This window comes from Limulus polyphemus, unplaced genomic scaffold (genome assembly GCF_000517525.1).
Source record: "Limulus polyphemus unplaced genomic scaffold, Limulus_polyphemus-2.1.2 Scaffold2332, whole genome shotgun sequence".
Taxonomy (NCBI): domain Eukaryota; kingdom Metazoa; phylum Arthropoda; class Merostomata; order Xiphosura; family Limulidae; genus Limulus; species Limulus polyphemus.
Window position 1 is genome coordinate 117,740 of NW_013667942.1, and position 25,173 is coordinate 142,912.

The 25,173-nt window shown below is 34.8% G+C and overlaps 1 protein-coding gene and 1 pseudogene across 1 annotated transcript in view; one reads left to right on the forward strand and one right to left on the reverse strand.

The window, feature by feature from the left end:
* Window positions 1-24,012, forward strand: part of LOC106466648 (E3 ubiquitin-protein ligase RAD18-like) — a 103,408-nt gene extending 79,396 nt beyond the window's left edge. Inside the window, exon 17 of the mRNA XM_022394703.1 lies at window positions 23,056-24,012. Coding sequence (XP_022250411.1) covers window positions 23,056-23,092 — 37 coding nt within the window. The 3' untranslated portion in view covers window positions 23,093-24,012. The remainder of the gene's footprint in view (window positions 1-23,055) is intronic.
* Window positions 16,484-19,758, reverse strand: LOC106466649 (annotated as a pseudogene).
* Window positions 24,013-25,173: the final 1,161 nt, after the last annotated feature.

Genomic DNA, 25,173 nt, shown 5'->3' on the forward strand with positions numbered 1-25,173 from the left:
ATAGCTGGTATTGTTTCTTTTTATTGTTCGGTTCGTAATTCGCTCGTAAAGTACAAAAGGAAATTTATGCTTGTACTATACCTAGGAAATCTGCAAGACGTTTGTTTTAATATATAAATTTATATTATATGCGATTCTAAGTGTTTTGCTTAAGTTTGTTTGTTTTGAATTTCGCGCAAAGCTACACGAGGGCTATCTGCGCTAGCCGTCCCTAATTTAGCAGTGTAAGACTAGAGGGAAGGCAGTTAGTCATCCCCACCCACCGCCAACTCTTGGGCTACTCTTTTACCAACGAATAGTGGGATTGACCGTCACGTTGTAACGCCTCCACGGCTGAAAGGGCGAGCATGTTTGGTGTGATGGAGATTCGAACCCGCGACCCTCAGATTACGAGTCGAGCGCCCTAACCACCTGGTCATACCGGGCCGTTTTGCTTATGTAGCAATGCTCTCTTAAGTTAAATGAAAGCGTTTCGAGATTACGAACATCAGGTTTGTAACTATGCTTTTGATTCGGGTGGAGTGGATATACCTAGAACCCCTCCTCCTTAAAAAGAAGTTGCCACTCCCAGCATATCGTTTGATTTGTATTTAACGTTTTGAGAATTTTCCCTCTCTAAAAAAAATGAACTGCGATTTTTTTAACAATTTTGAAAAAATATCTATGTGCAATATACAATAAACATATAATAAATACAATATAAATACGTCATGCTTTAGAAAAACAATTGTATTTGCTTTTTCTATACTCCTCCCTCCTTATTTTCTGTTGGGACGGAAAAAAAATTCGGGGGGACTACCCCCCTGTCTACGACAATGGCGGACTAGTCCCTCCTATAGCTCAATAGTATTTACTCCCCGTGATATGCAATCGCTTATGCCTATCTTATTATATATTATGTTGTACGAATGTGATCGTTCTTGTGTAGTAAATAATACTTGATATGGTGAAATTTGATTTCGCCAAAATCTACTTCCTTGTACATTTCCTATTTTATCAAAAAATGTAAATTAGTCAAATACTTATTTATAGATAATACTAATAAGCAGTCTCTCTGTCTTTGAGAGCTCCTTTGCCAAAGGGGCTGAGTTTTGGGTTGTTTCATGGACTTTTATATCCCTTTTGTAGTGTGTTTGTTTCTTTATTTCTTGCAAAGCACAAAGCTACACGATAGGCTATTTGTGCTTTGCCCACTGCAGGTATCGAAACATGATTTGTAGCGTTATAAGACCGCTTACTTACTGCTGAGGCTTTTGTGGTGTAGTCCATGGAGCTATATATCTTCATAATATTCATAGTCCTTCTGTAAAGAGGAATGTTATCATTTATTTACTGTTGAACCCTGTCCTGTCAATATCCATGATTTATACAAGGCTGTAAAAAGACAAAGGTGGTAAATACTGTAGCGTTGTGGGGTTCTCAAACTTTTGATATTGTTCCTCCCCTCGAAAAAACAAAATTGTGGTCGGATATGCAAGTGGTGAGTGTATTGCTATTGGCATACAGTCGTGTTATTCATTGCAGCAAATACTTTTTGCGGTAACTTTTTTCCGGAACCTTCTCTTGGGCTACTCTTTTACCAACGAATAGTTGGATTGACTGTCACATTATAACGCCCTCACGGCTGAAAGGGCGAGCATATTTGATGGGACGGGGATTCGAAACCGCAGATTGCCAGCCGAGCGCACTAACCACCTGGCCATGCCAGGCCATTGTCTATCTATCTATTAGTGTTTGAGGCTGTCTAATCTATAGTTGGTTCAAGCACTCGATGTCTCAACATTTTCGAACGAAAGAAATAACGTATTAACTGACGTCATCCAAAAACCCCACAATGTTTGTTGCTCGAGACAAATTCAGCTGCAGCGAGGTGAATCACATCTCATGTTGATGCTTAATCAATGAACGGGAGCACCATATAGTTCATTATATACTACGATATTAAGTATTGTTTACATTTTAACGACTTTGTTTGTCTTTTTTTTCTGTTCTTAAAATGTTCCTGTAAATCTGTGAATTGATGAGCAACAAGTTATATATATATATATATATATATATATACATATAGTGAAGCATTGTATACAAACAGACATTTAGTGTTAACTTTACATTGTGTTCGTACTTATACACAGTAGCCGTCTTCTTTTGCAAAATCGTTATCGAGCACAGAATCTGCGTCGCGACGCTGCTGCGTCAATGGAAACAGGGTTCTAACAAAAACTGGCGTTCTACGCCTCAAATGGCTGCTCTATCTGGACTTGTACTGTTCATATCTAGGCTCAACAGTCTCACTGACACCAGAGCTTCGTGACGTAAGGCAGCCATGCAGTCTTTAAATATGACATTTAAACCATTATATATATATATCAAACCCAGTAGCTGATGACACTCGCTAGTTTTACTGATGTATCCTCGTTGTTCTAATTACTTTCTAAATAACACCCAAAGATATTTACGAATCAGCTGATGAATGTGTATCTAAGTTAATACATTACTACTCCTTAACATCTCTTAATTGTGAAGCGTTGTATACAACTCTTTGTCACTACTCCTTAACACCCCTTAATAGTGAAGCGTTGTATACAACTCTTTATCACTACTCCTTAACACCCCTTAATAGTGAAGCGTTGTATACAACTATTTATCACTATTCCTTAACACCCCTTAATAGTGAAGCGTTGTATACAACTCTTTATCACTATTCCTTAACACCCCTTAATAGTGAAGCGTTGTATACAACTCTTTATCACTACTCCTTAACACCCCTTAATAGTGAAGCGTTGTGTACAACTATTTATCACTATTCCTTAACACCCTTTAATAGTGAAGCGTTGTGTACAACTATTTATCACTATTCCTTAACACCCCTTAATAGTGAGGGTTGTATACAACTCTATCACTATTCCTTAACACCCCTTAATAGTGAAGCGTTGTGTACAACTATTTATCACTATTCCTTAACACCCCTTAATAGTGAGGGTTGTATACAACTCTATCACTATTCCTTAACACCCTTTAATAGTGAAGCGTTGTGTACAACTATTTATCACTATTCCTTAACACCCCTTAATAGTGAAGCGTTGTATACAACTCTATCACTATTCCTTAACACCCTTTAATAGTGAAGCGTTGTATACAATTCTTTTAACCTTTGGTCTGAATTTCGGCGGAAAACTAGAATTTTCTTTGTCTTTTTCCAATGCGGACTTGTTAAAGAAAGACAATTTTTCGAACTCCAATTTAGAAACAACAGTAAGTAGGATATATTTGGCGACACTTTATTCTTTGTGAATAAATATTTCGTGTATTTGTTCATTACAGAGTTCCTTTCCGTTGTTTCCGATTTTGATTTATTCTCTGCTTAACCGTTCTGAATCTGCGTTTCGCGGATACTTTAAAACCTTTCTGCTGTACACAAACGTAGCTTTTTAAAAAAAAAAGTTTTGTATGTAAAAATAGGATTATATGTGTTTGTGTGTGTGTGTGTGTATATAAGAATGCTAAGTTTAACTGTATTGCGAACACGGACTAATAGTGCGATTATACATAAGTGAAGCTAGTGAAAATATACGGGTTAATATTACCCCATGAACTGGACATGGCACGAAAAGGGTATGTTAATTAAAACTGCGCACAATGGACAAACTTTAACATATTGTGAGTAATGCAACAACAACGTAACAAGGGTTATTATCTGGGATTCAATGCAAACAAAATAATAATTCCTGAGAGGGAGGAAAAGGTCAACGTGGAGCCTGACCCTCCCTGGTCCAGAACATGGACCGGATCCCGATGAAGAAGAAGTGAACCTGAATACCACAAATGTTAACATACAGAAGCTTTGTGTTTGAACAAATGACATACGAAGAAATTAAAACAAGGAACGTCATTCATTGTAGCTGAAACATCTACTTCGTGTTAAAAAACAACAGTAACTTCTACCGTTCGTAAGGCCGTTGACATCATGCTCTACTTTCGTTGTATAGTCACCTCGCAGTATGAACTGTTGGCTCGAATGTTATTATTGACATTTAAGTAATGCTTTTCTTTTACGGCATGTTAAAATAAACAACTAGATAATACTTTTCCCGTACAGCTTTGTCTGTACGTTTAGTCATATAGTGTTTTTCAATAGGCAAAGTAAACAGTTAAAATTGAACGCACCAAATTCTCTATATTCCAGTGTAAAAAAAAAAAAAAATTACTCCCGATTTTGAATATTTCAATACAGTAAAAATGGCCCACTGTACAAAAAGTTGTCTCGTAAATTAACACAAACATTGTGTTATTTCACGACAACTCAAATCGTCTTCCCTCAACACAGACCTATGCGTACTGTAACGCAAGTGGTTGCTGTAGAGATGTAAAGCGCGTTCTTTTTTGCGTTTCTCAACAACACGAATGACTTGCGGTTTTCAGTTCAAAACTGTGTTTATTTCATTTCACACCATTGTGTAATGAAGCCACATTTTGATGACGATTTTCGGTTTGAACCGAGCAGGAATCACCCTTCATCTGAGATTATCTTTAAAAGATTGATTTTTATGCACTGTTTAACTTTTAGTTTATGCTGGGAAATACATTAATTTACTAGTGTGATTATGGGTGTGTACACTGTATAAAATTCAACACAAAAATTGCGCATCAAACATTTGTATTCAGTTTTGTTGATACACAATATTTGTGTTGTTGTTTTTTTTTAAGTTGAACTTGTATAGCTATACAAACACTAAACTTGTTTTCCACAGAATACAAGTTAAATTGTTTTTAACGCGATCAGTGCCATAACTACAAAAGATGCCCCCGCATAAAATATTATTTGGCCCCTACATTTATCCCCCTTGTCGGAAATTCTTACGTTTATCAGACCCTTCGCCCCCCTCACCGCAAATACGGGGGCATACTTACGCCACTGATCACGATATTTTTTACAATGTATATTTGTTTAAAAAATCACAATTGCTCAAAATAAGTGGCAGTTGGTTGAAAGTTAAAGTATCATGATATTCTATATTTGAGTTTTTATAAGATGGATATTTGTTACTTTGCATATTCGAACAGTTTTTAACAGTTTCAATAACCGGGTCTTAAAGTGGAGCACAGGGAATCTATACTTGCTAACGCGTAGTTTATAAATATATATAATCGTTACACAACAAATGGTTAACGGATATAATAGATGTTTAATTTGCTGATTTAGTTGTTGGTGTCGATGGCAAGTAAACAAACTGACCTTACTTTTCTTTTCAGATACACAGTTTCAGAAAAACAAACAAAAAAACCAGTCCTGAAACTGACTGTTTACGTCAGTGACTTTTAGTTTAAAATTCTTCCGATCAACAGTGTATAAAGTTGAAACTATTTAAAAAAATTGCAATTCGCCGATATTAAAAAACGACCTAGATCAACATAAGTTTATGTTACACCAATTACATTTATTTTTTTACCACCAGAGAAACTTCTGACAGTTTTCCTCGCGGAGTTCACTTATATTTTCTTGAATTTGGCGTTTGTTTAGCTTAAAATTTTGTGTTAGTTGACTGTTTTTATTTATAAGTTCGTCCTAACGAACTTTTTCTGTCGTTTCAAATAAAGGTTATAACGAAATTCGTAACTAGTAATTTCGAAACTGGACCACCCCACAGTAGGTCAGCGGTAAGTCCGAAGGCTTACAACGCTAAAAACCGGGATTCGATACTGCACAGATAGCCCATTGTGTATCTTTGTGCTTAACAAGAAAGAGAGAAAAAAATCAAAACAGATGGAGCTCACGTGTCGTGCCACTTTAACATTGTAGCTTCATCGCGTCATCATGGTATTGCTTTAATGTTCTATACAGTAACTTTATTTTAGGGATCACCAAGGTTTATCGTTATATTAAATGGGCTTCATACAGCGTTTTTCTGACTATACAGTAACTTTATTTTAGGGATCACCAAGGTTTATCGTTATATTAAATGGGCTTCATACAGCGTTTTTCTGACTATACAGTAACTTTATTTTAGGGATCACCAAGGTTTATCGTTATATTAAATGGGCTTCATACAGCGTTTTTCTGACTCGTAAGGCATATTCCATAATCGACAATTAAACTACAAGAATTATGAAAGATAATTTCAGGCTTTTCCAACTCAGCTAAGCTAGAGGCTCGATGTGCTCTGTGTAACAGTGAAATTAAGCTAACTTTCAAACTGTATGATGATACTTGTCATTCTTTTCCAAAGTCGTCATCAGGTTTTATCATGAATATCTAACTTGCTTCATACAAATCATCAAAACAAATCTGCTAACGTGAGTTGTTGATTGTCATCCAACCTATATTATTAAAAGCCAGTGTGTGTCACGTCACGCTTGATTTCTCGTAATAGGAGGAGTTATAAAAGTCAAAATGCATTTATCCAGATACAGTAGTTCGATTACTTTCTGCCCATTACGATTTCAGTGACGGGGGTGCCATGAAACCTTATAAGTGTAGTGAGTGTTGGTAAAATAAGCCTAAAATAAAAACGTACTGTGGGATCATTTAGCATAAAGCCAAGTGCATAAAATTTATCATGAAAGTAAAAATATCGATTCAATGTTAGACATAAATCGTCTATTTTATATCACTAATTTTTTTAACAAAAGCAAATCTCTTTAAACAATGGAGACTCTAAATTAAGAAATTAACAAATATTTTCACAAAATATTTTGATGGGCTATACGCCAGTTATTACATAACCAAGTGGTTACTTTTCTATACAACATAGTAATAATAGTAATTCGACAACTCATGATTTACATCATCCCGTCAAAGATAAGGAAAGCAACAGTGTCGCAACGTGCTAAACTACTACACGGCCCACAGTAAAAGTAGAATGTAATGGCAAGTTTACAACGTGCTAAACTACCACTGATACACAGTAAAAGTAGAAGGTAACGGCAAATTTACAACGTGCTAAACTACCACTACTACACGGTAAAAGTAGAAGGTAACGGCAAGTTTACAACGTGCTAAACTACTACACGGTAAAAGTAGAAGGTAACGGCAAGTTTACAACGTGCTAAACTACTACACGGTAAATGTAGAAGGTAATGGCAAGTTTACAACGTGCTAAACTACCACTGATACAAAGTAAATGTAGAAGGTAGTGGCAAGTTTACAACGTGCTAAACTACTACACGGCCCACAGTAAAAGTAGAATGTAATTACCTTCTACATTTACTGTGTATCAGTGGTAGTTTAGCACGTTGTAAATTTGCCGTTACCTTCTACTTTACTGTGGGCCGTGTGGTAGTTTAGCACGTTATAAACTTGCCACTACCTTCTACTTTTACTGTGTATCAGTGGTAGTTTAGCACGTTGTAAATTTGCCATTACCTTCTACTTTTACTGTGTATCAGTGGTAGTTTAGCACGTTGTAAACTTGCCACGGCAAGTTTACAACAGTAAAAGAAATAGGTTTGTTTGTTTTGAATTTCGCGCAAAACTACATGAGGGCTATCTGCGCTAGCCATCCCTAATTTAGCAGTGTAAGACTAGAGGGAAGGCACCTAGTCATCACCACCCACCGCCAACTCTTGGGCTACTCCTTTACCAACGAATAGTGGGATTGACCGTAACATTATAACGCACCCACGGCTGAAAGGGCGAGCATGTTTGGTGTGACGGGGATTCGAACCCGCGACTCTCAGATTGCGAGTCGAGCGCCCTAACCATCTGGTCATGCCGGCCAAAGAAGTAGATAATGAAAACATGAGAACATAATTACAAGTTTAAGAATAAATTACGTTCACAATAATGTGCAAAAACGTGTGCTCTTGCAGTAAACAAAGATGTACCTAACAAACATCAAGTTTTTAAGTTATTCATTTAACACGAACCTCTTTAACATTCATCACTGTTTTGAACCAGTCTATTTTGTGTTTGATTTTCTTTTCTCGTAATTAAGTTGATGAGCTGTGTCTTAACATCACATCTCATACAAAACAAACCACTACTATTGAACAATCTTTATATATAATATAATATAATAACAAACCACTACAAGGATGGTATTAAACAAGCTTTATATATAATATAATAACAAACCACTACAAGGATGGTATTAAACAAGCTTTATATATAATATAATAACAAACCACCACAAGGATGCTATTAAACAAGCTTTATATATAATATAATAACAAACCACTACAGGGATGCTATTAAACAAGTTTGATATATAATATAATAACAAACCACTACAAGGATGCTGTTAAACAAGCTTTATATATAATATAATAACAAACCACCACAAGGATGCTATTAAACAAGCTTTATATATAATATAATAACAAACCACTACAAGGATGCTATTGAACAAGCTTTATATATAATAACAAACCACCACAAGGATGCTATTAAACAAGCTTTATATATAATATAATAACAAACCACCACAAGGATGCTATTAAACAAGCTTTATATATAATATAATAACAAACCACCACAAGGATGCTATTAAACAAGCTTTATATGTAATATAATAACAAACCACTACAAGGATGCTCGCAAACAATAAACATTAGGTTACATATGTAAAGAAATTAAAAACCCACTTTTAGCCAGAATATATATATATATATACACTCTAATCAAAGCTCGCAAACAATAATCATTTTCGGGTGTGTTTTTTTTTTTCACTCATATATCATGTAGTGTTATTGATAGTCGATTTGGTGGTGAAGTTTAAGTTTAGAAATAAAAGGCGCAGTTGTGAAAGCAAACACTTATTTCAGGAATATGTTTGGAATTTTCAGAATATACTAACTTCATTACAACGATATGATATGGAAAGTAAGATTATTATTCTTGTTTTAGAACAGGAATTTCAAAACAAAAAACGCATGATATTTAGTTACTAAGGTTTACATTGACTAACATATAAAAACTATTCACACATTTTCTTTGATAATTCTTACTCTTGCCTTCTTGAACTGTTTTTGATAATCCTCTTATAGAGGTTAGATTTAAGAGTTGCCCTTCAGCCCAACCTTAGCTATATTTTTCGGGATCACCACAACGTGGCGTTGGAATTACATTGTCGTATTCAGATTTTTTTTAGATGATGAAATTTTACTTTTTCTCTCGACAGAAGGATTAGGCCTACAATACTACGAATTGAAACCGGTACTTCATCGGAAACGGGCAAACTTTTTGCCATTTGATTTTTGATTGGGATCGATTATTTTTTTGGACGATAACTCATTTAATACAGTAGCTGTTATGTAAGATATAAAACCAATGCTGTTAATTAATAAACAAATGGAATTAGAATTTTCAACCTGAACGGCATCATAAGTGAACATAAGCTAAACGGCCCAGTCAGAGAGTAAAGTCATCTCAAATTTTGAACTACTGACCAAAGGGAAGACAGTTAGTTTGTCAGCAACTTTCGATGTTACGAGGTCCTTGTCCGGCTCTTTGACCGGATACGGGGGCTGACTTAGCGTGTTTAGCGGCATCATATCACGAACTCTATCCGCTAGGTTACGACTGGCCGTAATATTTACTAATAAACAATAATAGCATGGAAAAGAAATAAGAGTAACAAACGAACTCGCTTTGTTCATCAAGTCTGTTTTAAGAATGTAGTGAATATATTTATACCTCATCGACATTTAAGCTTCCTTCCTTTATCCGGGCATATTTTATGTTAGATATCTTACTTGACAAAAGCAGAAAACCCTAATCAATACAACAGAGATTATTACAATTTTACATTTTATAACACACAAGTTGAAATACGCGTCAAATGACGGGAAATGTTTAAGCTTAATTAACACAATGTAAGTTTTAAAGCAATCATATATTTCAAAGTAATAACTTGAACATAAACTTTATCTCAACATTTTAAAATTATAACAAAGCTTCTTCATAAACAACATTTGCAGTTTGCTTTCCATCTACCAACAAATAAAGATTTTGATGTGTTCCCACCCTTGAATACCCTAAATCTCATTGACCATGAGAAAAGCATGGTTGTTTGAGAAACAGTCCAGCATCTTTCATACTTTGTCCTTGAATCCATTTAGAATATTCAACATCGTCTAAAGCGTCAGTCAACCTGCCAAGATTGTTTGATATTGACTCAATAGGTTGTGAGTAATTAACCAACATATTCCAGATGTTAATTATAATTGTAATGGTGACTGTGAAACAATAACTAGTAAATCAGTTACTCGGGTCTCAAATAACTGAAACTCATATGTTAAAACTCATTCCATTTATATTTTCAAATTCGTCAATTTTATTGGTTCATTTATATTTTCATATATTTTTAAATGCTCTTAGTTTGTGTGTATTGATTTTTGTTATTAGCATTACCTTCTTTGTTATGGTATGTACGACAAGCCAGCGAAGAATGATTATAATTTTACTCGTCATATGGCATTAGTATTAGGCCTATTTCTTTCTTACTCTAGTCCCCTTATTACACACTCTCCTAATTATCAAAAATCCCTAGGGACCTGGATTAAGAATTTAGTGCTTAAAAATGAAATAGGCCTAATATTAATATATATATATAAATACGAAATGTGTGTTTGTTTGCGGCACCCTAACTCCACCGAGCCTATTGGGCCAATCTCAACCAAAAATTGTATGTAAACACTATGAACTATGGAAAATGTTCTAAGGGGGTCAAAATTGAACCTAACCCTATTTCTATTTTGTAAAGCCCCGAGTGATAGGTGCAAGCCTTTATTAATTAATACCTGGACGATTAAGATCATCAGTGTTTATTCAGTAAATCTTTAAATATACTTTCGTGATCATTTTGTTTGCAACAGATTGGAATTTAAAAGTAAGTTTTGTCTTTATTATTGGTTGATTATTCGTTGCATTGTCGGCCAATTATGTATGATTACTTGGGACATGGTGATTAGAAGCTTTTTTTTTTTACACCCAACAAATTTAATTTTCGTTGTTTGTGGATGAAGCGTTAGGCTTTGCAACCTTTTAATGATAAGCATAGGTTTATTTACTAGTTTTGAATTTTGTAACTTCAAATACTTTGTGTTTGCAAGCAGGACTTGAAACTTTGTCATTGTTATTCTACGGTTTTGGTTTTATAATTATTAATAAGAACTATTCGGGAAAAGTAATATGTCAACCACGCTACATCTGCCATATTCAGTGAAATAAATAAGTTAAGTAACACTGGAATAAGCTACAGGTTTCAGTGAAATAGGAACTCAGTTTTTTAAACCTTTGTAACTAGTAATTTTTCAATGAAATAAACAAATTTGTTAAGTAACGTTTACAGTGAAATAAGCAAGTTTGATAACCAGTGAAGTTTACAGTAAAATATATAAGTTGTACCTAACTAGTAAATTGTGCAATGTTAGATAAGTTTGGTAAATGAGGAATATATCACACTTAACACCTGTCGAAATCAATTAGACACAAACTTTCATCTTTGAACTGACTTAAAACATCGATAAAATATAAAGTCAATTTGTAAGAGAGACACAAACTCCTCATATTGCTTAATCAATTTTTATTCCTGTATGTCGTCTGATGAACCTATGGTACCATTACAAGACTTGTAGCAACATTTTGGCTACTGTTGACCGGTGTGGGATTTGACCGTCTGTCCCACGGCTCTAAAATGCGAAGCAATAGGCCGCGAACTGTGAACCTTGAGAGTAATGAGGTAATAAGATAAAGATTCAACTTATTCGCTGATCACCAAACATACTTAATAATATAATAATTGCTAAAAATAGGCACTAGGGATCAGTCCAGCTTCTTGTGAGAAAACACGGAATTGTAAGAAGTATGTATTAGCAGTGTGATTATCCAATATTTGTACTTCTGATGAACAAAGCCGAACACCTGATCTCTGACACGTCAAGCGAGTTTCATCAATTCAGCTAAAGAGTAAATCCACACGTTAGGTCTATCTAGTAAGGCAGCTTTTAACAACTTAAAATATCAAGGCGACTTTAGTAGCTATGATTGTTTGTTGGATTTCGCGTAAAGCTATGCGAGGGTTATCTGCGCTAGCCGTCTCTAATTTTAAAGGGATAGACTAGAGGAAAGACAGATAGCCAATACTACCCACCGCCAACTCTTATCATACCAAAATCCCTCTTATAACGCACCAACGACCTTAAAGGGCGGAACACCCACTTTTTCGCGGTAACAGGACGCGAAACACAGAACTTCAGCTTTATAGTTCAGCACACTAACAACTAAGACCGTGCTATGCCCAGTAGCTATGCTTTTTGGGCGTATAACGCTAAATATCAGGTTTCGATACCCACTGTGGGCAGAGCACAAATAGCCCATTGCGTAGTTTTGCGATTAACGACAAAATAAAAGATATGATATTGGGAAAATGTACAAAGTAAAGAGTCCGTGTGATCTGTAGGGTATGTACAACGACTAAAAATACATGGAACTTGGTGGGATATCGTATTTTAACGAAATTGCAGTGGAGATTCTTCACTTAAAAATTATTTTATATTTGAAATTCTTGTGTAACTACAACCATACTTTAATTGATGTAAAAAAATTGATTTCCTGTATTTTTGAGCACCTTTTAACCCCAAAATTCATAATATGACTTCTGACAGTTTTTCTGAGAAATAATGGCATTCATTTACAAATTAATTTATTTCAACGTGTTTATCGTCCCATTGTGGGACAGCAGTAAGTCTACGGAATTATAACACAACCATCGCGAGTTCGATTTCCCTCGGTAGACACAGCAGATAGCTTGCTGTGGCTTTACTAAAGAAAAACACACACACACTCGACAGAATGTTCGTGAATTTTAGTATTTGCTGTAAAATTCCCTACACACGCAGTTTTATTCTTTACTTTTAAACTGTAACAAGTTATTTTTTTTTTATAAAATATTACAAACTGTAAATGTAACAGAACATGTTCAATCCTTTTGTGATAAGCCAAGCTAAGACGTTGTTAACAGCTTGCCTGCTTAATCACAAAATGATCTTCACAGAATTATCTTAATCTATCGGCGACAGTCTGGTTTGTAATAATATGTTTTACCAAAACCAGACCAAGTCCAACGCTACTGTTATTATTTGTTTGACAAGGGTCTAGTCTGTAGGCATCAAGGAACGAGAACGTTGTATTATCTCGTTACCGCGAGATTCTATTAAAATCAAGCATAGTATACTAATTCTGAATTGTACCATAAAATGACTCACGTTCCCCAAACTTTTTGTTCACCAGTCCAAGGATTCTATAATATTTAACCGCTTGCAAAACATTATCTTTAAAGTGACAAAAAAAAAAAACATTATGGCTCCTCTTTAGCTCAGTATAAGGTGCAGCCTTTAATTGTTTGCATAACAACCTACTTTTCCGGGACGGATGAGTCAGTTTTGTAGTTTATCTCAATAAGTTAGCAGCAGACAGTAATAAAAACAGAGTAAACTGTAAGTTAGTACCTCAAGAGACAGGCTGTAATACAAACTCGGTAAACTGTAGTCAGTATCTCAAGAGACAGGCTGTAATACAAACTCGGTAAACTGTAGTTAGTACCTCAAGAGACAGGCTGTAATACAAACTCGGTAAACTGTAGTCAGTATCTCAAGAGACAGGCTGTAATACAAACTCGGTAAACTGTAGTCAGTACCTCAAGATACAGGCTGTAATACAAACTCGGTAAACTGTAGTCAGTACCTCAAGATACAGGCTGTAATACAAACTCGGTAAACTGTAGGCAGTACCTCAAGAGACAGGCTGTAATACAAACTCGGTAAACTGTAGTTAGTACCTCAAGAGACAGGCTGTAATACAAACTCGGTAAACTGTAGTCAGTATCTCAAGAGACAGGCTGTAATACAAACTCAGTAAACTGTAGTCAGTACCTCAAAAGACATACAGTAATATAAACTCGGTAAACTGTTGTTAGCACCTCAAGAGAAAGGCTGTAATACAAACTCAGTAAACTGTGGCAGTACCTTAAGAGACATGCTGTAATACAAACTCGGTAAACTGTTGTCAGTACCTCAAAAGACATACAGTAATACAAACTAGGTAAATTGTAGTCAGTACCTCAAGAGACAGGCTGTAATACAATCTCAGTAAACTGTAACCTGTATGCTAGGAGATAGGCAGTAAGACTAAATCGGCAAACTGTTGTGGTAGTACAAATGAACTACTAATAAAAATTTTGTTAAAGTAATTAGTATTATTTAGGCCGTTTAAAAAGTTCCATGAATTTTCATACATTTCAAGCCCTGTCCATCACGAGAAATCGAACCCCGGATTTTAGCGTTGTAAGTCAGTAAACTTACCGCTGACCCACAAGTCTAACAATATTTTTATGTTACTAATAATAAACGAAACACCTGCTTCGTACCACGAGTATTCAAGTCGTAATGAGGTATCAATATACGGATGCATCTGTTTATATAGAATGGAGATCAGTAAACATGCTTATTAGCCGAATGATTACAGAAACTACATTTCAGACTAATTTCCTGTGGGAAAAACACTGAATTTCGAGATGTAAGTATTAGCAGTATAAGTTTTACTTGGCTTCAGTAGTTGGCAGTGTTTAGAATGTTAAAAACGAACCATTGTATTCAATCAGCGAAAAAAAAGTCACTTTGGTGGAACAATAGTTTTTTAGTAAGTAGTTAAAAGTTTATGTTGCAATTCGCTTTCATTGTTAATTTGGTTACTAAACTCTCTGATTCTGGCATCTTGTGAGTTGAGCGTTTGAATTTAAATCAATTAAACATTTATTCAAAGGTTAAATTGTGGTGGAACCGTGTTCCGCCTCTTGAGGATTCAAGACTTTAGCGTTTCTAGTCTTCTGATTTGACCACGTTGCTAATTCAAAATGTATCACAAAAGGGAGTTCCACCTCTTTCAAAATCCCAATTTAACCACTGCATTTATTTAAGCAATAGTTCACGTTGCTCTCTTGTTTAGGTAATGATTGTGAACAGTTTCATCGCTGAGCCTCAATAGAAGTTGATAGTCTTGCCAACATTCAGTCAAGTTTAGTAATAATCACGTTGCAGGCACGCCATGAATAACGTCATCACCTAACTTTACTCGAAGCTTAGTTTGAAACAAGATTTTGTTAAGAGCAACCGCTGTTCAGTCAATATTTAAGTTCAATAGTCTCACCAGTGTTCAATCAAAATTTAGTTGTGAGCAGCCACTCGCTGTTCAGTCAATATTTAGTTACGAGCAGTCACTCGCTGTTCAGTCAATATTTAAGTTCAATAGTCTCACCAGTGTTCAATCAAAATTTAGTTGTGAGCAGCCACTTGCTGTTCAGTCAATATTTAGTTACGAGCAGTCACTCGCTGTTCAGTCAATATTTAAGTTCAATAGTCTCACCAGTGTTTAATCCAAATTTAGTTGTGAGCAGCCACTCGCTGTTCAGTCAATATTTAGTTACGAGCAGCCACTCGATGTTCAGTCAATATTTAAGTTCAATAGTCTTACCAGTGTTTAATCCTAATTTAGTTAAAAGCAATCACTCGCTGTTCAGACAGTATTTAGTTTCAACACTTTACATATTGACAGTTCCGTCACTTATTTTTCAGGAGTTGGGCACAAGCGGTTGGACCACTTTTCACTCAAGGTTTAGATAGTTACAGCACTTTTTACTGAGGTTTACTTACTAACAGTTATAACACTTTTAATTCAAAGTTTAGGTACTAACAGTTACATCATTTTTACTTGTGGTTAAGAGTAATCATATCTCTAATTACTAAAACCGTGGTACGTATTATTTCAACAGTTTTACGAACGTCACAATTCTGAAAATTCGTTGTTTAGCCAACGTATAATTAGTAAAAATGTCAGTGGTATTTATAACCATAATTTCTTTATCTCAATTTACACGCCTGAAACATTGCAGATGTGTGGTCGTGAATGATTTGATATACTTTAATAAAATTTTCTTTAATATGCATATACAAATTTTAGTTCTTTGTTTCCGTACAGCCACTAGTCTAAGATCTTGCGTGAGAAAACTATTCATCTACTTAATGTCTTTTCATATTTTAACATGTATGGGGCCAAATATTGCTTAATTTTAAAATCACTACTACTTTGGAAACATTAAACAAACACAAAAATTTCAAAGTACTGAAACCAAAAAGATAACGATTTTTCTATGTCTCGGACACAAGTACACTTTGCTTGATTAAAACGTCTTTATTATAATGTGTATATTTTGATCGTTAAAGTAAACGGCGGAAAAATCTGACACCATTACGAATTTCTTTCATGGAAGTGAAACATATAAAACTTTTGAAGTGAAGTGTTATGTGGGAAACTGTTTCAATTTTAGTTACTGTAATAAATTATAAGAAAAAATAAGACAGGTATAATGTTCGTAAACTGCAAGTATAATTATAATTACTGTATAATTAAATTATTCCAACCAAACGAGTTTGTGTATTTTTGTCCCAATCATCGTGATAGACCCTGAATAAACAAACAAAAAATCCTAAGTTATACTGCAACAATTGACAAAGTCGATTTTATTTAGTTTAAGTCGCTGTACAAAACTTCTCTATTAACATAAACTGTACATGCAAAATAGCTCTTGACTTTTTTAATATACATTTTTACAAGAAGCGTTTGTACAGTAGACTGCCTTGTCTTGGGCGACATCTATCGGCCTCAGTTACATTAAATACATGCACCTTAGCTTAGGACGTTGTCACTGGGGGCCATTCCGTACATCCACTCTATCCTCATAAAAAGTATTAATAAGAAATAAAATAATGAAAACTGGTAGATTTATGACTGAAACACATTTAACCCAAACAAAACAAAGAAGTTGAACTATTAACATAAAATATGTGCGATCGTATGAAGAGCTGTAACAAGAAAAAAACTTGGCAAGTTACAGGAAACACGGCAAAAAATTATTTTACAATTATCCTCTTAATACCACACATTTGTTATACAACACAAACTCGCTTCTAACTTGCCATTAATTCTAAACTGTTGGGTAATGTTCCTATAATATTTATAATGTTTTAACGACAGGGACGTTACGGAAATTACGACTTATGAAATTTAATGTTTAAAACCTTAAATAGTATTTGTATTTAATCACACACACACATATGTATTGCTATGCAAGAAAAAGCAAAAACGACTTACTTTTGCAAATTTTAGACTTATAACTTATATTTTACCAGAAATTGAAATATATTTAGACCATCTAATCTAAATCATTATTAATATTATTACTACTACAGTGTAAAACAATTTCGTAACGTGCTACAGGAAAGGTAGGAGGAAAATCACAAAATAACCTACTGCAATACAAACTTAAAAGGTTTTTAAGACCCTGAATAACGAATTAATAAGGTCGAAATGGGAATAATAATAATAATAAACACCTATGAAATTTGTCTCTGGATTTAGGGTCAATATAGAGAGAAACATGATGGATGCGATGTTTTCTGTACGTTTTTACTTTTTCTCTTTAGCTGGGCTGTTTTTGTCAGATTGGCGCTAAACTTGAAATGATAAAAAAAGGTCACGTTTACAATAAAATCACCACATACTGGATCGTTTATATTACAGAGCTCTTATAAAAAAGTAACTTTGTATGAAACCAAATATAAACAAGTGATTATTAAGAACATCTTATCAAAGTAAGCCAACGATACATGTCAAGATTACAAACGTAATTTATAAATTACAAGTCAATAAAAAAGCATATTGAAGTTTTTAACTAGATTGAGAAAATAACCGGTGTAATGCTTGCTTCGCTTATCACAATGATCACAGAAAATAGCACTTAAAACATTAATTAAGAGAGATCAACAGCTCATTCATTCTACCTCTGTGAGTAACTGCAGAAACCCCACCTTTCGCATATCTGTGAAAACAAGAATGCTGTCGTCTGCTCAATTCTTAGTTTGTACTACTATCATTATTAGTACTACTGCATTATCATATCTCCTTTGACAGTTTTGTTGAAAGATCTATAACGGTTTGTGATGTTTCATTTTGGTTGCGCTTAACAGCACACTTACAATATAAACTTAACCGATAATTATAATGGTTCACAAATTTAAATATTCCGTTAAAACGTAAAGTTAACAAGCGCATCTATTGCCCAGCAGAAAAAAAAAACAGTTTGTTTTTTTAATTAAGCACAAAGCTACACAATGGGCTATCTGTGCTCTGCCCATCACGGGTATTGAAACCCGGATTCTAGCGTTGTAAGTCCGCAGACGTACCGCTGTGCCACTGGGGGGCAAAATAAACAGTTTCAAACTTTTTCAGATACATGTACATAATAAATTCATTGCATGTAACAATTAGCAGTTTAAGTTGTGGGTTTCTGCAATTACCACAAGCCTAACTTCTTGTAGTTGTCTTATCGATATTGAAACATTAAAATATAATTTGGATTACAAAAGAGCTCTGCTGTCTTTCCAACACTGGCCAAAACAATCATATGTATCATATTCCGTTTCGTCCTTAGATCATTATCACAAAGGTGCAGTCTGGTTTAAAAATGGAAAATTGATGATACTGCGACGGTTGGTACTGGTCCCTGATTCCCGAACTTACTAGGCCCCTTCCTAACTCAGGTATACGATCACTTAATTTTAATTACTGTCCTGAAAGCTTACCACATAACCCTTTTTTTTGGACTATATCTAACATTAAATGTAAAAAATAAGTAAGAGATCATCACAATATATAAAAACACATTCCTGACTAGTCAGGAGATATGGATTAAAAATTTGGCAGTATTTCAACCTCTAACTTGAGACGTAGGCCGTCAACTGCTCAAAGCCGAGAGCCGTGTACCGAGGATCCATGATAAAGCTCTCCCAGCCAATTCTCCCTGTGCGGCCCACAGTTTCTTTACAACTTCCACGCAAAAACCGAGGGATATTTTCAATGAGTGAATGATGACTTGGCATGTCGAAGTATCCACTATCGTCTTGTTGGTAGTTTTCTACTCCACTACCATCGTCAGAGTCCGAGAGATCTGGCGAAAATTCCTGCTTGTTTCCATCATACAAGACGCAGATACTACCATTTTCACCGATTCGATAGGACACTTCACCAGGATCAACCCATATCGTAAGCTCGTTGGGAAACAACTTTCGAAGACTAGCTTCATCCAGACCACAGGACTTTCCTGCTTTTCCGATCACAGGATCCATTTTGTGGTTAATACGTAAACAGCGATAACCTGAGCCTTTAAAAGCATTATTCGGAAACCAATGTTGTTGGTAATGTTCGGTTAAAAATTTCTCCATTTGATTATGAAATAATCGAAGTTGGTTGGCATCCAAGATCTTCCCTAATCGGAGAAGATTAGTTAAAAAGTCTACGGCACTACGGACTTCTTGTTTCATGATGCTGATCGAAATATTTTTTGTGCTATAACTGAGGCACACCACTTTACTAGTCGAATAAGACTGCTAACTCAAGCAGCCGATGGTTGAGGATGGTAAACACGTAAATGTAGTTGAAGCAAGACGACGACAATATGGCTGGTTAACGTTAAACTTGACTTGAAGGGACTGTATCACAGGATTAATCTTTGGACTCGAACTTATGTTACTTGAATCACAAATATTTGACTTTATATCCACACAGTGGACAGTAGACATCTATCAGCAATTCATGTCCTCTGACTACAAAGACTTCCTCGCCCCCTATACCTTTGTTCTTATACACTCAAAAGCCTTCACCAAAATGGCACAAACCTTCTTCAACACTGCAAACTCTCCACACAAACAGCTTTATATGCGCGTCCGCTTATCAACGCCGAGTAGCGTTCTGTGACGTCATTACTGGAAATGTTTGAGTGACGTACACCATTGAGCACCAATCAAAACAGTAGGCCAAACAGAGATCAGGCAGGAAGGGAAGAGCTTCATTCTCAGAGTCTATTCTCAATAATCTTATTAACATATGGTGTGTATAAGGTTTTTAGTTATTATTTACGGTATTAGAACCAGAGTAAAGTCTATTAATACAAGTAAGACGACTAAAGTATATTATAATTAACTTCTGATCAAAAGTAAGCTAACTCTATGGATCAGAGCTAATAAGTACCTTAAAAATGAATTAATGAAGCTAAATCTATATAATGAACAGATTAGAAGTACATAATGTCATAGATCAGAACACGATAACTAAAATCTATGATAGTTTCGTTTTGAGTTTGCTTACTGATTAAGTATTATTTTATTACAAGTTGCAGTAAAACTGTAACTTGTAATAAAATAATAAAATCGATTATGTTTAGAATGCACTGAATCATCAGTAAGGTATTCTAACTGTTAGCGATAGTTTTAGACGTAAACCCGATACAAGGTTCAGCCAGTTTATGAAACTTAGGTTAGTCCTAACTCCATATGTTAAGGTAGCCCACACTGTGGGAATAAAGACTTTAAACTTACAGTAGGATTAAAATGAAGAAGAAACTTATAAGCATTTGACGAAAAAAAAAGTATATAATATTCATAGTGTTCCCCTCTTTCAACTACATTTAAAATCTGGTATTTAATTATATTGAAAAATTGTATACGTCACAAGCTACATCGATATTATTTTAAGATAACTGTAGTTTTGAACAAAGTGAGGTTTTTTTTTACTTACGATCTAATTAAATCAGATGAGAAGCTAATGAATCTATATTGTACAAGTATATACAATGTACATACTTTGTGGTAATCTGCACTTGATAATGGCTGAAACTCGTGTTTGGTCTGTTTTATATGCAAAATATATACTATATGGGAGGGTAAAACGGACTCAAAAACCATAGATAAAATATAGGACAGTTTATTATCGCATAACCCTTATTCTAGTCTTTAGGTGCATCAAAGTAAGTATACATTGTATAAGAATCGTGTGTCATATTTCAAACGACTCATGGAATTAGGCTATTAAACAAAAGGCCTAAATAGTGCTCATTATTTGTAATCTCATTACAAATTATTGATTATTAATCAAGTTCTATAAAATCTTTTCTTTCCTTGCTTTCAATAAATGTTCACTTAAAATTCAGTTTTCTGGATTTTAACGAAGAAAAATTTCGAACAATTTCTTTCAGTGGTTTTGTGAGCTCATGCTCAATCTATATGATGGAAATATCAACGACGCACTCATACGTCGGTTAAGGTTTGATTAATTTCAATCAAAGTACGTGTTGAAGCAAAAAGCTTGCATCAGCACCAATAAAATGCTTCACTTTTAACTGTGAAACACACCTTTGTCTTTCTTCTCTATTAATAAAATGGCAGTACACTAGTAACAGGTTGTAGCAAATCTTTTCCCGTTTATCTTCGGTGGAAACTTTAAATCCTTAATTGTAGTGAGCCTTTTAGCACAAGTAGTTATCTCTGATATCTGTCGATCAATAGGCAGGGTTTCTTTAAACTTTAATGACTTGACAATCATGATTCATTTCATTATTGTTATCAAGTTTTTCACTGTTATTGTTTCTAAAGTTAAATAATTCATTCACCAGCACTCCTTGATTTCTCACTATTAAACACCCATTTTTTTCTTTATTCTTTTTCACAGGTTCATATTTTTTCACTGCCATAAAATCCTTCTTACAATGTTTGAATGAAACTTTTATGTTTGTTTTTTCCCTGATTCTTCCCTTGCCACCTCCCGTTTCCGGTACTCAGTGCCAGACAAGTGATGTCTACTGTAAACATTTTGTGATTAAACACTAATTAATAAATTAATTAGAGCAACTGAAAAAATACTAACTGACACAATGTACTAACTATGTTGATCTACATTGCAATCAAATAGGAGAAACCAGTCGCACCTATTTACATGATAACCGCTCATGGAATACTCTTAATTTGAAACCCTTCTCTAGTAAGGAAGGAAATGGTTGCTCTTCAATGTTTTTTCTGTTCTGCCTACCTGACAGGTACCTCGTACGTTTGCGCCTAAGTCAAAACTCTGGAACTTGCTAAAATAATAACAAAATATTAAAAAAATATTTCTGTAAAGTATATTATTGCTACGTCGCCTCAAAACGGTATTACTCTAACATATTAACAACTGTGAAATAATTATTAATCTCATAAAAGTTAAAGAAAAATTACCACATCAACCTTTAGTTATCCTCCAGATAACGTGTTTAGCTGAACTTGCTGTAAGTTTGTTTATGTCAATTTTTTTTGCGCAAAGCTATATAAAAAGCGATATGCTGGTCAACAATACGCACTGCCACCTCTTGGGCTACTCTTGTTTGATCGAATAATGAAATCTGACCCGCACTCTTACAGCGCATCCACGGCACCAAAGCGATTGGCAACTGTTTGCGAACCAAGATCCAGCTAGCGGATGCACAGTTCGAGCAAAGTAACTATTAGAGTAATTAGACCACTTTCAGCTCCTTGCCATAATTAAAGGTAATCCCACTTGATATTTTAACTCAGTTAGTTATGAAAATTAATACGTGTTTCACAGTAGTATTAAGTATATGATGCATATTACCATGAAAATAACTTTTGAAGATTACTTGTATTTGTGCAGAGTGCATCATAAGGACTTACAAAGATTTATCGTCCCTGATTCGAAATTTAAAATATCTTAAGAATGTTTTCCGAATAAAAACATCAAAAGCTATATATATAGTTGCTTGGTTAGTTTCTCCAGTGATATTTTCAACAATGGTGGAATAGTTTTCTTCTGGATTCCATGTGAAATGTCTTATGATTTTGCATTACTTAAGATGCTAAAAAAGTTTAATTACAACGAATTGTGCAGTCACCTCATTTCCATGACTTTGTTTTTACGATACAATCAGTGGGAGATAGGCGGGAGCTCACTCCTCCCCTCATCGAAGGTAACAACCTAATTAAACTATATATTATAAGTAAAGATAGTTTGACAGTGTACTTAATTAGCTAGGTGTAATTATAATTCTGATCTACGTGGGTAAACTTGCTTTGATCATAAGTTATTATTAATCCCATTATATTTAAAACTTTAGTGCTGCTATTATAATAGTGTAATGTATATGTGTGATATATAGGTGTTTATTCTGTATATTTTGATAGATTATCACCCTCAACCAATCACGATGAAGTCCAATAGACACGCTGTTTCTATCTTGGATAAGCAAACAAAACAAATATGGCATCTCTACGTACACGAAAATACTACAGTCGTATGTTGACTACAGCTACTCCGCCAACTTAGTTCTTTTACCAGGCTGCTACAATCGATCGGTTGCACGAGAGTTATGGAAGCTCGGAGGGATACACATATGTGATTATGTTTGAATTTTGCCCTGCATCAACGATTCATTTTAGGTTTGTTCATTGTGATACAGAAGGCAAGGTGGTGTCTTCGTAGACCGTTTCGCAACCATAATAATACACAGTACAGGTTCAAAATGGCTTCAGTGTTTATGCTTGAATTAAATATTATTCAAAAAAACTTTTTAACCATACATATTCGTGAAAACAAATATCACTATCTTTTCTTCAGTTACTATAAATGACATTATACGCATTTTAAAGTATAATAACTTTGATAAAAGTCCAAAGATACAGCTTTTGAGTGGATTGTTTGTTTTTATTTAACTTTTTTTTACAACGTTTCAACTACTCGTGTAGCCATCATCAGGTAACTATCTCTATTTTGTGAATTACTACGCGAGTATTTAGAAAACATATATGGGGTGACACCTGTGTTTTTGATCTAAATTAGGTTTTAGTTCACGAAAAAGTAATACTTCATTTATTTTTCTTCTATTAATGTTGTTCTCATTGCATAATAAAATAAACAATCCACTCAAAAGCTGTATCTTTGAACTTTTATTTTAAGTGTATAGTGTATTTCCTCTCCTCACAACAAACAATAACTTTTGGTTAAATAATTCAACCATTGCGTTTCACAAAACCTCAAAATTTCATAATATATATTGTTAAGAGTTACAATATTGTTTCATTATTGTACCACGTATACTTTACTCCTCCGAACAACAACAATAAAAACTTACTTTTCCAAAACTGTGATCTCGCAGATATTAATTAATTACGAAGTTACCCAGTCTTTTTTGTGGAATTATCTGTAATTCAAAACTTTTACAGTTTACAAAGTGGGGGGGGGGGGTGCATGGCTATACATGTAGATTTTACGATGAAAGATTGAAAGTATAAGGAGCCGCTTTCAACAGCTCCAGTGCTACCAAAGGCAGTTCAATCTAGGGGAGTCTGGGGGCATGCCCCCCAGAAAATTAATATAATGAAATAACTTACAGTTGCAATATCAGTCAAATATGTAAAAGTGTAGGTGCTATAGTACCCCCCGGTTGGGACGCCTCTGCGTAGTAAACAAGTAGATAAATCTTAGACCAGTAACGGCTATTTCACTGGCTTATACGTGTAAAATGACGTCTAAATCAACGCATGAAATTCGTCGATGGTGCTTTTCTAGGTGAGAATGACATAATTCACATATAGATATTCAATATGTTTGTTATGTAGTTTCATATTAGTAACAAAATATTTATTTTTCTGGATGCTAAATAAAACCTTTTTTTGAAGTTGACGGTAATTCTTCACGGTGTTTTAAGTGTGAAGTATAACCCACACATTTAACCCTCAATTTTTTTTATACAATACATTACTGGTGGAGACTATATATACTGTATCCTATTGACTCATTCACGTGTTTTACGTTTTACTGGCCCGGCATGGCCAGGTGGTTAGGGCGCTCGACTCGCAATCCGAGGGTCGCGGGTTCGAATCCCCGTCACACCAAACATCTCGCCCTTTCAGCCGTGGGGGCGTTATAATGTGACGGTCAATCCCACTATTCGTTGGTAAAAGAGTAGCCCAAGAGTTGGCGGTGGGTGGTGATGACTAGCTGCCTTCCCTCTAGTCTTACACTGCTAAGTTAGGGACGGCTAGCGCAGATAACCCTCGTGTAGCTTTGCGCGTAATTAAAAAAAACAAACAAACAATTTACGTTTTACAACACTTACTATGAATAACTGACCTAAACAGTTCAGTGAAACCAATTATTTTCTATGTGTGAAATACACGGGGGGGGGGGACAAAGGCAATACTTAGTGGAATTATTGGTATCCTTCTTTTTTTTATGGTGTTAGGGACCCTATAATTAACAAAGACATAGATGGCCCCACAAACAATCTGGTACATAAATAG